This window comes from Canis lupus, chromosome 31 (genome assembly GCF_048164855.1).
Source record: "Canis lupus baileyi chromosome 31, mCanLup2.hap1, whole genome shotgun sequence".
Taxonomy (NCBI): Eukaryota; Metazoa; Chordata; class Mammalia; order Carnivora; family Canidae; genus Canis; species Canis lupus.
Window position 1 is genome coordinate 12,792,604 of NC_132868.1, and position 14,161 is coordinate 12,806,764.

The window sequence follows — 14,161 nt, forward strand, 5'->3', positions numbered from 1 at the left end:
TTTATAGAGTTTCCATCATTAATTCCTCATCGTCTACCATCAGATGACATTGTAGACTTCGCACATGGCTTAGGAGCCTGTCAGCCACACACTCCCATCTCCCCTCCTGTCCCCTGTTGTCCTGGGTTTTGCTTCTCCCGTGTGTTAGAAACTCCACGGTATGTTGTTCCCATCCTTGCTTGAAACAGGCAATTACATTTTAAATAAATGTGAAATGGAAAACCTAACTTCTGTATTTACCTGCGTATTTGCTGTTTCTGGTGCCCTCCTATCCTTCTGTGGATCCAGATTTCCATTTTGGCTTCATTTCCTTCCATCTGGAGAATTTCCTTTAACATGTCTTACAGTGTAGACTTGCTGGCAATGAGTTTTCTCTGCTTTAGCTTTCCTGAAACATATTTTGCCTCCTTTTAGGGGGATTTCTTTAAATGGTGGTAAACTATACATAAAATACATCATTTCGACCATTTTTAAGTCTGTGTTCAGTGGCATTAAGCATATGTGCCGCGCTGTGCAGCCATCACCATCCTCCATCTCCAGGACTTTCCTATCCTCCCAAACTGAAACTCTGTCCCCATGAAACACTGACTCCCTCTCTGCCTCCCCCAGCCCCTGGCGCTCACTGTCCTACTCCCATCTCTGTGACTTTGACAACTCTGGGGATCGTATATAAGAGGAACCATCCAGCATGGCTCATCTCACTCTGCACGACATCCTCAAGGTCCAACTGCTCCGGAGAGGGGTCAGTCTCCTTCCTCGTAAGGCTGAACAATATCCCACCATATGCAGGGCCCATATTTGGTTCATCCATCAGTGGACACTTGGGTTGTTTTGGGTTTTTTTGTTTTTTGTTTTTTGGGTTTTTTTTTACTTGGGTTGTTTTGATGTCTTGGCTATTGTAAATAATGCTGTGATGAACATAGAGGTGCAGATGTATTTCTGCGTTAGTGTTTTCATTCTCTTCAAATAAATACCTAGAAGTGAGATTGGTGGGTCGTAGGGTAGCTCTATTTTTTAATTTTTTAAGGAGCTCCCACACTGTTTCCCATGGAGGCTGCACCAGCTTGCATTCCCCCCCAGCAATACATGAAGGCTCTTGTCTCTGCCTTGTTGCCAGCACCTGATATTTCTTGACTTATTTATAACAGCCGTCCTGACCACCGTTCATCATGGTTTCAATGGGTGATGGTGAACATCCTCCCGTGTCTGTTGGCATCTGTGTGTCTTCATTGGAGACATGTCTGTTCAGACCTACCTTTTTTTTTTTTTTTAACATATGGTTTGTGTTTTGCTCTTCAGTTGTATGTGTTCTGTATACATTTTGGGTATTAACCTCTTGTAAAATATATGATTTGCAAATATTTCGTCCCACCAGCAGGTTGACTTTTCAGTTTGTGGGTGGCTTCCTTCACCGTGAGAGACTCCTAGTTTGATCTACCTCCACTTTGACCGCCTTTAAATTGAGTTGTTTGGATTTTTTTTCTTGTGGGGTTTTAAATCTTTATATATTCTGGATAGTAATCTCGTACCTGACACATGATTTGCGAATGTTTTCTCTCATTCTGTGAGTTACCCGTTTACTCTGTTGTCGTGTCCTTTGATGCACGAAAGGTTTTTTATTTTGATGAAGTGAGTTTACCTGTGTGGCTTGTCATATTGGAAAACCCATTGCCAAACCCAGGGTCACAAGGCTCAACCCCTACTGTTTCTTCCGAGAATCTATAACTTTGGCTCTATGGTTAAGTCCTTGACCCACTTTGAGTTAATGTTTGTATGGCGTGGGAGGGAGCCATTGGCAGGATCTCTCCTGGTTGTACGCCACGGTTTCTTGTTGTTGTGTCTAGTAATTTTCTTATTACACACGAGGCTTCATGAGTTTCACATTCATGCGTATTAGATTTTGTTGTCTTCCTTTAAGGAATGTGACATTTGTCTTGGTGGGGAGTTGAAGCGCGTTATTAAGCTGTGTTGATGTGATCCCGGGGGCTCTTTGCTTCAGGAACAGTTCACCCCTCTTCCAGACCCCCCGAGCTCCCCATGTGGCCTGCACGTCCCCTGCTCTGGCCAGCAGGAGCCCAGCGACCCCAGCCCCAGCTGAGCTCTGGGCACCTCTCAGCCACTAACCCCTAGGGGCTGCCCTGCACGTCAGTGGGCACCTGGGCAGGTCCTTCCCCATACCCCAGCTGGCCTGAGCACCCCCACCAGTACGTTCACTTGAGCCTGCCCTCAGGGGTGCCGCCGGGCAGGGTGCTGGGGCATTGATGGGCACATCTCACCCCTTCCCTTCTCTCAGGGGGGTCAGGCCCGCATCGCCTCCATCCTGTCTGGAAACAGCCGTGTGGGGTCCTTTGTCCCCTCTGGCTGTGACGTTGTTCCCTCTGGGCCAGCGCGCAGGCCCCTCAGCTCCTTTCTCTAGACACCAGCGCCCCAGACAGAGGATGGGTTGAGCGGGGCTGTCTGGGTCCCACGTCACGGGACCCGGTAAGGGGCTGCCGTGGGGGTGGGGGAGGCAGGGTTCGTGGAGCCTGCGCGTGCCTGGCACACCTCAGTGCTCTGCTGGTGTCCACATCCGTGACCTACCACAAACTCAACCTGAGGAAGGAATCCGGCTGAACGTGGACACGTTGTACCTTCCCCACAGCTGCTGGCTGCGCAGGCCTTAACGGCCTGGTCCTCCTGGCTGCTTCCGGCTCCAGACCTTTCTGCGTGTCAGCCCCACACGGCCTACCCAGGCGCCCTTCATCGCCCCCCCAGGCCGCGCACCCACCCCTGGGCCGTGTCCTTCCCGCCCTGACCCTGAGGCTGCCTGTGCTGCTGGCTCCTGGCCCCAGGCCCATGGCACCCTGCAGGTCTGGTCCCCTAATTGTCTGAGGGATTTCAAATGACTTCAGAACAAGAAGAGTTTTTAATCTCGGGGAAGGGAATTGAACCAGTACCGATGTGCTAATTCCACAAGCGATTTACAAGTGGAAACAGTGTGTGGTGTGGAGGAGCCATGTGCTCTCTTCTAAGCCGCCCCCTCCGTGTGGGAGGCTCCACAGGCCTGTGGGCCCCGGGGCTCCTTCCGGGCAAGGGAGTGAGTGGTTACAGGGCCATCAGCCAGCAGGCCAAGGTGTGCAGCCCTGCACATGTAGGAGGACTTGCAAGGAGGCAAAGGTGTGACTGGGCCTCTGGCTGTGTGGTCGCACTCACGCGTCACCCCACATATCCTGTTAGTGCACAGAAGTTCTGGGTTTAAGACTTAGGGACTAGGACATGGGGGGGTGAGGGGCAGCCAACACAGAGCCAGGCTGGGAGGTGCTGGGAAATTGTACTTCCAGAGGAGGTGCAAGGGATGACAGGCCCCAGGGAGGACAGGCCCCAGGGTGGACAGGCCCGGGAGGACAGACCCAGTGAGAACATGCTATGGGGGGACAGGCCTGGGGGAGGACTGGCCCCATGGAGAACAGATCCAGTGAGAACACGCCATGGGAGGACAGGTCCAGGGGTGGACAAGCCCAGGGAGGGCAGGCAGGGCACAGCCACTTGAGCACTGTCCCAGCAGTGGCCTCCTCCTCTCCTGCCACAGGGGCTCCATCTCCCATACCTCACACTGTGGGTGCAGCAGACCACGTGTGTGTGTTGAGTGTGGGGGGCTCCCATCACTTTAGGGGGTGGCCCGTGCTCCAGAAAGGAGAGAAGTTGATGTGAGTTTGGACGGTGCTGAGCGAGCTGGCAGTGCTGAGCTGGGCTCTGGTGGTGCCCATCACCACCTCCCCTGCCACGAGACTGTGATTCTGGGGTCTGACAACCTGAATCCCTCCAACATGGTCCTGTGATGCCTGGAGCTGGTGGGAAGCCCCAGAGTCTGCAGCTTTCTGCTGTGGGTGTCAGGATTATTTTCTTGGGACCTCAGCAGATCTGGGCAGTGATGGCTCCTTTCACAATGGGCCCCTCCACCTCGTGAAGCAGCAGCATAACATGGTGTCAGCTGTGATTCCAAATCCCAACCATGAAGGTGAGGTAGCAGGTGTACAGCAAACATGATGGTGCTGCCACCTTTCCTGTAGGAGGTCAGGGGATCTAGGGGGTACCATGCAGGGAGGTGCCCGGGACTCCACAGGAGGTCAGGGGATCTAGGGAATGTGGTGCCCAGGGAGAGCTCCAGGGGCCATAAGTCCCGTCCTCTCTTCACGGCGTCGTGTTCCGCCCTTCTGACGGATTCCCTCCACAAGACTGGGTCTGGCAGGAGCGCAGAGCAGAGTCTTCCTGTGTCTGTTACCTGCGGATCCTCTTCGAGGCTCTGGAGCCGCGTGAGCAAATGCCATGGGCCTCTCCCCTCGGAGAACAGCGCAGCCGTCTGCCTGTCCTGTTCTAGTGCTCTGAGTCTGCTCAGCTTCACCCCTGCAGAGGGCCCCGGCCCACCCCTTGGGGGTACCATGTCACTAGTGCCTTCCTCCTGGTTTCCAAAGTGCCTGTTACTCTCCCCGGCTCCAGAAATCAGAGGTGCCAAGGGACAGAGGTCAGGGCCGGGCTGCCCTGCGTCTTAGCTAGACTGCGGGGCCTGACCCTTCTCACCGGGGCTCTCTGGTCCCACCAGGCCAGGTGCTTTCGGCCAGGCCGAGGTGGGGGACGGAGGGTCTCTTTCTGGTTGCAGTTCTGGGGGGAGGGGGGCAGCACCGCTGAAGGACGCACCTCTCCTGCCCTCTCCAGGCGCGGCGTGCTGCACCTCCATGAGAGCCGCGGCATCGATGACTTGGGTCCCCCCCGGTGGCAGCTCACCTCCTGCCTGGTGCTGGTCATCATCCTGCTCTACTTTAGCTTGTGGAAGGGAGTGAAGACTTCTGGGAAGGTGAGGCTGCAGCCACTGCCAGCTGGGGAGTGGACACATGGTCATGCTTGGGGAGCAGACGGGCACTGCGGTGGGTAGGGGTGCGGACGGAGGCCTTCGGTGGGTAGGGGAGTGGACGGGGGCTGCGGGGGGTGTCGGGGAGCAGACGGAGGCCTGCGGTGGGTAGGGGAGTGGATGGGGGCTGCAGGGGGTGTCGGGGAGCAGACGGGGGGCTGCGGCATGTCGGGGAGCAGACGGGGGTGCTGTGGTTAGCAAATAGTGCCAAGGGGAGGACACTCATAGCAGGGTATTTCCAGCATGAACACAAGCACAACATAAATTGTTTTTTCCTTATGAAAATACTCAGTTATTATCTGGGCGCCCAAAGCAATTTGACCAAAACGTGCCTGTCACGTACTGTGTGTGTAGTGAAGTGCCACCACCCCAGAGCCTCTCAGGAAGGATAGGTTCCCGCCCCCCACCTCCCAGCCCAGAATCCACCTTTTACACACCCCCTAGGTGTGCCTCTGCACAACCAGTGCAAATTCACTGCATCTCATGCATCAGAAACTCAGCCACCCCTGCCCACTGCAGAACATCCCTTCTTTGCCAAGTTGTCTGTCCATTTTAATCCCTGGGAAAGTCACAGGGTAGATGGCGTTAACCGCCCACTGCAGGGAGCCTTGGCTGAGCTGGCATCCCATGAATGTTTGGGATTACGGGCTTCCCAGCCACAGCCACCGACCAGGGTGACCCCGCAGCCACCCCGCCAGTGGTGATACCTGGTGACGCCGTCCTCTCCCAGGTTGTATGGATCACAGCCACCATGCCGTACGTGGTCCTCTTTGCCCTGCTTCTGCGAGGAATCACTCTCCCTGGGGCCGTCGACGGCATCAGAGCGTACCTGAGCGTAGACTTCCATCGGCTCTGCGAGTCTTCTGTGAGTATGCCCTTCACTCGCGGCCCTGCCGCCCACCTGCACTAGCAGGCTGCGTGCTGTGGGCCTCCTGTGTTCTGGGGCTGGAGATCCCAAAGGCAGCAGCTGGGCTGTAATTTCTTACCTTACCCTCTAAACCCAGCAGGTATGGGTTGCTCTGCTGCATGCAGGGCTCCGCAAGGCCAGCGGCACACCTGACCACACCCAGCAGCATGCACCCCCCGATTGACCAGGGAGATATGTGCACACAGCGGGCAGCTGAGTGGACCAAATAAGAAAGTCAGGGGAGCAGACCACGGGCTCAACCTCTGCAGAAATAGAATAGAAGGCTGCTTCCAGTTGGCATCTTCCCCCCCGGCCCATTCCATTTCCTGAAGGAATGCTCTCAGGTTCCTCAGATAAGCACCAACGGGCTGCCCAGTCTGTGCCAGGAAGTGTGGCCACTCACTTGGAATGCAGCCCTGGGCTCTGGCTCCGTGTTCATCATGGTTGCGTGAACCAAGGCCCGCTCCTCAGGAAGCCGAACCTTGTTGGGAAAACACTCACAGTGCCCACGGCACAAGGGACAGATCTAATTCACATCACATTGAAACGAAGTCTGCAGCTGGGCTGCACATTTCTTCAACAAAGAGAGCAATCATTCTGAAGAGAGGGAGCCTGGCAAGGCCATGGGACAGACAGGCCTCCCAAGAGAGGGAAAGAGAAGGGGCAGCAGCATTTTAGGGAAATGAGCCCAGAAATGGGAGTGGCCATTGGCCAGATGAGCCCAGAAATGGGAGTGGCCATTGGCCTGGCCATTGGCCAGGTGGTGAGGATGAAGGAAAAGGGAGCATTCTCAGGAGATAATTGAGAATTCATGTGCACTAGATTTTGGCAGATGGTGGGGACCCCAGTGGCCACCCAGGGGACTCACTGTGGCAGAGCCAAGAGGCATACCGGGAGGGATAGCTGGGGTGTAGGGGCATGAAGAGGGGGACAGGGGGCTGTTTGGAGGATTGCTGCCCAATGCTGCTGGGTATTAGTAGTGAGAGTCAGGTGTGGTGCTCACCAGGGATGCAGAAAGGCACAGCCCTGAGGTGGGAATGGAAGGAACAGGTAGGAGGGGAGGCAGGTGTGGCTCCTAGCCCCCAGGAAGCCCCCAGGGAGTGGAGGAGCAGCAGAGCGAGGGTGTGAAGCTGCAGCAGCAGTGGGAGGCACCGGCCAGAGAGGGCAGGGAGCATGGCGCGGGGCAGGCTGCTGGGGAGCCCACACAAGCACAGGCAGTAAGGCCATGAGAGCAGCAGACGCATGCTCTGCACAAGTGAGGGAAGATGAAGAGTGTCCACATGGTGGAAAGCCAATAGGGAGCCACGGGTGTGCTTCCAGGAGCAGATGGTGTGGGTGTCTGAGGCCAGGAAGCCACGATGAAGAAATCGAAGAAAATAACATGAGGACAACGGAAGGAAGCTAGTGCGTTGGGCAGGAAAACCAGGTAGTGCACAGGAGGAAGCCAGACATGTGCTGGTATGTGTAGAAAGATGCTCATGTGTGAAGCAGAGAATAAATGACAGAAACGAGAGGCTGTCAGAAATTAGATGATAGAAGGTGGAAGATGATAGGTACGTAGAGATAGATAGTAAGTGGATGGGTAGATGCTAGATGGATGGATAGATAGAAAATGGATGGATGATGGATGGATGCACAGATGGATGGGTGGGTGGGTGGGTGGATGGATAGATGATGGATAGATAGGTAGGTGATTGATGGACACATAGTCAATGGGTGACAGATAGATGGTGAATATCTTGGACAAATCAGTGTGTTCTGGCCTCTCCAACTACCCTGTCCACTCAGGACTAAGAGGGGACATAGACCAGGACAGAGTAGGCCTATAACCCCCGAGCTCTGGTGTACCTGAGGTCCTGAAGGGACAGGTCCATGTGGTCCCCAGTCCAGAGGGTGAAGCCATTCCTGGTTCTGCTGTGGGGTCCTGGCTGACCTTTGCATCAGCTCCTCCAGGCCTCCTCTGGATAGGGCAGGGACAGAGCCTCCCTGGCTTGGTGATCATCCTGGGATGTCCACCCAGGGCTCCTCCTGGCCCAAGTGCTGCCCATACTCCTGCCCCCCCCCCCCAAGCTCTTGGTGGCCACACTCAGAGATCAAATGACCCTGGGCCTCCTTCTCTGGGGCTTGGCAATCGGAGCCGGTCCCCCAGATCCCCCCAGGACCTGGCCCTGATCAAGTCACAGGCTCCCTAGCACTAGCCCAGGCTTGACCCTGACCCATCCCCTGGGGCTTAATCCAGAGCCACCTGGCAGGAGGCCTGGCCAGAATCCTCATGGGTCCAGGGCAGGTCAGGATCAGAGGTTCTACACAGGGGCCTGCTCAGCAAGCAGACCGAAAAAAGGGGATCATCCCTTCCTGTGTCCCTGATACTCTGAACCCAGCACGGCTCAGACACAAAGCCGGCCCTGCATCCTGGAGATCCATTTCCAGATCCCCCTCTGCACAAAGGGCTCCTCCTTAGGGATCAGCATCCTTAGATGGCATCCAGACCCTTGTTCTTTCATCTGCAGCTCTTGGGGTGGCTCAATGGGGTAGCCAGCTGCAGGCCGGGGCAGACAGAGTCCCATCCTGGGGGAGCCTGGATGAGGAGAGGAGAGGAGAGGCGGAGAGGAGAGGTCAGGTGGTGAAGGAAAGGCAGGCAGTTCCACGTTAGCCCACCTGGGTCCCTGGCCCACCCCTGAGCCGCTGCCTCACCCTCCAGGATGGACTGAGCAGGAGGCAAGAACTCTCCCTGTGGCAAGGGCTCCTGCCTGCAGCGGCCTGGCCAAGCACACTAACTGATGACCAGCACTAGGGGACAGGAGACAGCAGAGTGGGGCCCCTTGGCCCACGGGCCTCTCAGCTACTCCAGGCCTCATGCCACGCCCTGGCAGCAGCCTGTACACACCACCGCTAACACCAGGGTGATCCCCAGGCTCTGGGCCTGCTGCCCCACCAACAGAGGCCCTGCAGGTCCTAGAGCGCATCCTGGAGCAGGTCCTGGAGCGTGGGCGGGTGGCTGAGGCTCCAGCCTTCTCTGCTTATCCTGTCCAGCTCCCTTGGGGGCCACCCTGTGTTCCCAGCTGAGCTCTATATCACTGCCTGAGGGTCCTCACCCACAGGCCCACACTAGGGGCTGCCTGGACACTCAGGGACAGCCCCCATACCCCTCAGATAGCAGACAAGGGCCTCCTGGGTGACTCCCCCAGGGTGAGGTCAGCTGCCTTTCACCTGCCCGCACCCAAGGCCGTGGAGGGCAATGTGGTGCCCACATCCCCACATGTTCTCCACGCCGCCCTGACGTGAACAGTTGTGTTGGACTTTCAGATACCTTATTGGTCCAATTGCCAGCCACAGGCTTTCGCTTGGCCCTTGTGTGTGCCACCCAGCGCCACCTGTGCTGCGTCAGGTGAGCACACTCCACGTCCAGGCTCCACGGGCCTGTCCACCTGGGTGGGTGGCGGTGTGTGCACCCTGTGCCCCTGGCTTTAAATGCCACGGGCAAGACGTAAAGCAAACATCAGTGGGCATGTCTGACTGTGGTGTCCACGTCACAGCATCTTAATACATTACATGTCTGGCTGTGTGGAGAGCGGTACGGACATTCCAAGGGAAATTCCAAATAAAGCAGCTCTTCCGAGTGGCGAGCTCTCAGGCCGGTGACACGGTGGGTTTATCCCCCAAGACAGCCTTTGCCACTGATCACATTGTCGATGCCACTGGCTCGTTGATGACGATGTTGATGACTGGTTCCGTGGAGCCTCCGTGGCCCTGGGCCACCAGCTCTCCTGGGCTCAGTGCACATCCCACAACCACCTCTCTTCTCTGGCTCCACGCAGGTGTGGATAGATGCTGCCACCCAGGTGTGCTTCTCGCTGGGCGTTGGGTTTGGGGTGCTAATTGCCTTCTCCAGCTACAATAAATTCACCAACAACTGCTACAGGTAAGTCCCGTGCGCCTGTCCCCATCACGGGGCTGCTCAATCACTGACTTCTGAAAATAACGTGTTCCCAGACACCGGGTAGGGGAATACGCTGTGCTCGCAGGGCCTCGGGGCCAGAGAAGCTACAGGCCATGTTGATTCTTGCTTTAGGAAAAGTGCTGGAACACGTGAAGGTGTTTGGTACCCCCAGAGTCCCCTTGGAGACCTGGCCTCTGCCCCTCCTCCATCCCCTGCCAGGTTCCAACTGGCTCCTCACCCCCGTGCCCAGGGCCTGGCCTCCCCCACCTTCCCCCTACACCGAGGAAGCCGGAGGCCAGGACCTGGTGCAGAGCTGCTCAGGGGACCTGGCTCCAGCGCGGCAGCAAAGTGGCAGCACCGTGTGCCTACAGCCCTGAGGGGGGATGCGCTGCTGCCACCAGCCTGGAAAGGACCTCAGTGACCTGCAGCTCCATGCTAGACCCCAAATCTACCAAATTCACCTGGGATCTGCTTTCCCTTCTGGGTTTCTGTTTCCTTTCTTCACATCATGAAGACAGAAAATGCAGTAAAAATACAAGGACAGTGTGCACAGCAAAGTGGCCGTACCTGAGGGTGTACAGCCCCTGCCCCCTCTGCCCCTGCTGCCCCCGGGGCCCCAGCTCTGGGTGCTCTGCAAACGCCCTCCCACACTGGCACCCGGATGGGCTGACCTGACCCCTGCTCCCCCACTCCCCTTTCCCACGGCCCTCTGAATGCCTAGCTTCTGAGTGGGGTCCCCAGAGCAGGAGTTCTGACTCCCCCGTACTGGGAACAAACAGAAGCAGAGCATTGGGGCCCCAGCAGATCCGCCCCTCAGAACTACATTTCAGGCAGCTCCTCCAGAGGCATCTAGAGGCCCCGCCAACACAGGTGCGACCCCGCAGGCTTCCGTTTGCCCCCCACCCAGAGCCCCAACATTGCAGGCAGGGACTGTCCCACCTTCACACTGAGCCGTGAGGGCCAGAAGCCTCTCGGTTCCCAGACACGCACAGGGTCAGTCACTGTGGACACTCCCAGAGCCACTTAGCTGAGGGACCTGCCACCCTGGGCACCAGCCCACCGGAGGGGCTGGCGGTGGCCTTCTGGGAACGCATCCTCCAAAACCCGCCTGCCCCCAGACACGCTGCCTTACAACAAAGGCAAGAAATTGCCACTGCTCCAGGCATGGCTGGGACGTGTGTCTTGTTCCCCAGAGACGCGGTCATCACCACCTCCGTCAACTCCCTGACAAGCTTCTCCTCCGGCTTTGTGGTCTTCTCCTTCCTGGGGTACATGGCACAGAAGCACAGTGTGCCCATTGGGGACGTGGCCAAGGACGGTGAGTCCCCCTAGGGCAGGCGGCATCCCCACAGCTCCGCCCGCTCCACAGCCCTGGCCGCCCGCTCCTCTAGTGGTTTACCCCAAATGGTGGGAGGGAGATGCTCGGGCCCTGAGTCCAGGTCACCAAGGTTGCAGGTGTTCCAGGGCAGAGAACCCGTGGAAGGACAGTCCTCGTGGCAGCAACACGCCCAGCACACTTAGCTCCTGCGCCACTGGCCACCAGCAGAGGCCCCGGGGCTGCAGGACCTAGGTCTGGTCCCTGTCCCTGGGCATGCCTTGTTTTCGATCACACTGGGGTGGGGGCCATGCAGCCCGGGGGTGGGAGCCCTGAGCTGTTCTCAGTGACACGGACATCAGGGCGGGAGAGCAAGGCTGAGGAGAAGCTCAGGGGTTTGGGACATGAGCCGTTCGTCAGTCCCAAAGCTTCTTCCTCCAAAACGTGGTGATCAGACATATCGAGGTGGGATTTGGGTACTAACCGGAGAAATCACAAAGTCTTGGGCACACAGGGACCATGGAGATCCTTGTTCCCAACCCACTTGCCCAGGCAGGAGTGAACACCGGGTGTCTGTGCACCAGGACGCAGGTGGTGGGAGCAGGCACCGGTGACCCAGGAGCAGGCTGGGCCCCAGCAGGTGCAGGGGTGAGGGCAGAAGGGGCCCTTTGGGTGGCTTAAGGCCCCTGGCCATTTGCAGGGGTGCTCCGTCCTAGTGACTGGGTGGGAAACCATGGCCTTGGGGTCCCCCCAGGACACCAGGGTCTCCTGAGACCTCTGCAACCCCTCACCTACTGTCAGATTGTTCTGGGCTGAGTAAGGAGACCTCTTCCCCTACAGGCCAGACTCCTCCATTCACTTCTCCTGGGGCTGCCCCTCAGGCCCAGGAAAGCCGGAGTGGGTGTCACTAACATACCTCCTCCTAAGTCTTTTGACTCTTGAGTGGGGCAGGGATAGGCATTCAGGGAGGGGAACAGAAGCCACCCCAACTGTGCCCGCAACCCTGGGCTGCCATCTCATCCGATTCTGTGGCATTGAGCCCTGGGACCCCACCTTGACAGGAGGCAGAGGTCCAGCCCCCAGGACAGGTGGGGAAAGCAGGGGCTGGGCGGGTGTGCTTCCAAAGTCCAGGAAAAAATCCAATAAAGGCAGAACAGGAGCATAAAGCAAATAAATACAGAACAGTGAAATTTACTCACTGCTGCATTTATGCATTTCCCATGCTTTTGCCCTTTTTTTATGATAAATAGCAATAGCTTACAAAAACCTCTATTAACCCCTGGAAGTAGAGAGGGTGTGTTCTATGCATTTCCGTGACTAGCAAAGTAAATGTCATTTATAGCTCTAATTCTCAAGAAAACAGGGTGAAATGTTAACTCAGGTACGGAACTGAAAGGCAAAGGTACTGATGTCATGTCCAACCAAGCTGACCCACCTCCTTCTGGGCCCATGTCTCGTGTCATTTAGGCTTTGGAGCACCTCACATGGGCCGCCCCTCACTCCTGATGGGGGGCTGAACCCCTTGCATGGGGCAGGAATTGCAGAGAACCCAGAGCACGGGCCCCGAGAGGACCCTGGGGCACCCTGGCTATGGCCTCCCTGCCACAGCCCCCTGAGGACTGAGAGACTTGGGAAGCTGCGTCTGTGGAAGGCTCGGGAGGCTGTGCTAGGAGGTTCAGCAGGCCCAGCTTTTTTATAAGTGACCGTGAAAATAATTAGTTTCCTGTGGGAATACTTTAACTTTGGGATCATCAGGAGCAAACTGCAGCTCTTGGAGTCCTGCACCATTCCCACCGTGCCTCCCCGCCTGTCCGAGCCCGCAGCCCCCACGGTGGTGAGGGAATAGGACTTTCCCCCAGCATGTGTGTCCCGCATACGGCAGCCCCACCCCTGGGATGTCCCAAAAGGGAATGATCCCCGGGGAACTCCTATGTGACAAACCTGCCCCTTTCAAGCATTGGCTGAGCTGTAGTATTTCCATGTTCCTTACGTGGTTTTCAAAGATCGTACACGGGGTAATTAATCGGCACGGGAAAATATTCACATGTTCCTCAATACACCACAGGATGAGAACGTGTGTGTGTGCATGAGCATGTGTGAACGTGTGTGAGCATGCATGTGCAAGTGTGAGTGTGCACAAGCATGTGTGCATGAGCATGTGAGTGTGCATGCCCTGTGATGAGTGTGATGTACTCAAGCATGCATGTGAGCATGTGTGCATGTGAGCATGAATGTGTGCGTGTGCATATGAGCCTGTGTGAGCGTGATGCACTGTGAGCATGATGCACTCGAGCATGCATATGTGGGTGTGTGAGTGTGTGTGTGGGTGTGTGTGAGCATGTGTGTGTGTGCGTGTGTCTGTGACGTGCACAGGAAAGCTGAGCAGGAGGCCTGACCGAGGTCGTTGGGGCCAGAGGACAGGCTGCAGGAGCCCCTCCCACCTTGCCTAGGTGGCTTCCACCCCCACATCCCCTCGCAGCCCCCGCAGCCCAGGGGGACCTGGAAGAGTAAGGGGTGGGTCTCTGTGGATTTCAGAGTTCCCCTTCCTGGAGTCCTGGGCCAGGCGGCCACTGGGTTCCCAGGAGAGAGGCCTCTTTGGGGGTGACAGGGAAGAAGGCGATGGGGTCTTGTCACCTGCCCGCCGTGTCGGCCTGCATGGGCGGGGAGGCAGGAGGCTGCAAGTCTGTGGCGACAGGAGGGTCTGCTTCCAGGGCCCGGGCTGATCTTCATCATCTACCCAGAGGCGCTGGCCACGCTCCCACTGTCCTCGGCCTGGGCCGTGATTTTCTTCATCATGCTGCTCACCCTGGGGATCGACAGCGCCGTGAGTGACCTCAGTGCCCCGTGCACTGGGGGGGGGGCCCTGCCCACCACAGGCAGGCTCCCTCACTGCCCTCCTAGGGCACGCAAGCCCCGAGGCCCCTGCAGGGTCCCCAGACTTCCCGTGCCTGCAGCGAGCCCCATGTGGTGGGAGGAGGGGTCCCATGGCTGCATGAGACCCTGCGTGGGTGGAGTGTGGGGCCAAGTCACCCTTCTCTCACTTTGCCCTCCGCCCGAGTTGCCAGAGACCCTGGCGCACACAGGCCAGCAGCAGGAGGGCAGTGCAGGGAATGG

General features: G+C 57.3%; 1 protein-coding gene across 2 annotated transcripts in view; it reads left to right on the forward strand.

The window, feature by feature from the left end:
- The window catches only part of SLC6A3 (solute carrier family 6 member 3), a 37,462-nt gene that overhangs the window by 11,751 nt on the left and 11,550 nt on the right, over nucleotides 1–14,161 (forward strand). For both annotated transcript variants that reach the window (XM_072807392.1, XM_072807393.1), the window contains exons 5-9: nucleotides 4,693–4,831; nucleotides 5,616–5,750; nucleotides 9,611–9,714; nucleotides 10,926–11,050; nucleotides 13,759–13,871. In XM_072807392.1, the coding sequence (XP_072663493.1) occupies nucleotides 4,693–4,831; nucleotides 5,616–5,750; nucleotides 9,611–9,714; nucleotides 10,926–11,050; nucleotides 13,759–13,871 (616 nt within the window). The remainder of the gene's footprint in view (nucleotides 1–4,692; nucleotides 4,832–5,615; nucleotides 5,751–9,610; nucleotides 9,715–10,925; nucleotides 11,051–13,758; nucleotides 13,872–14,161) is intronic.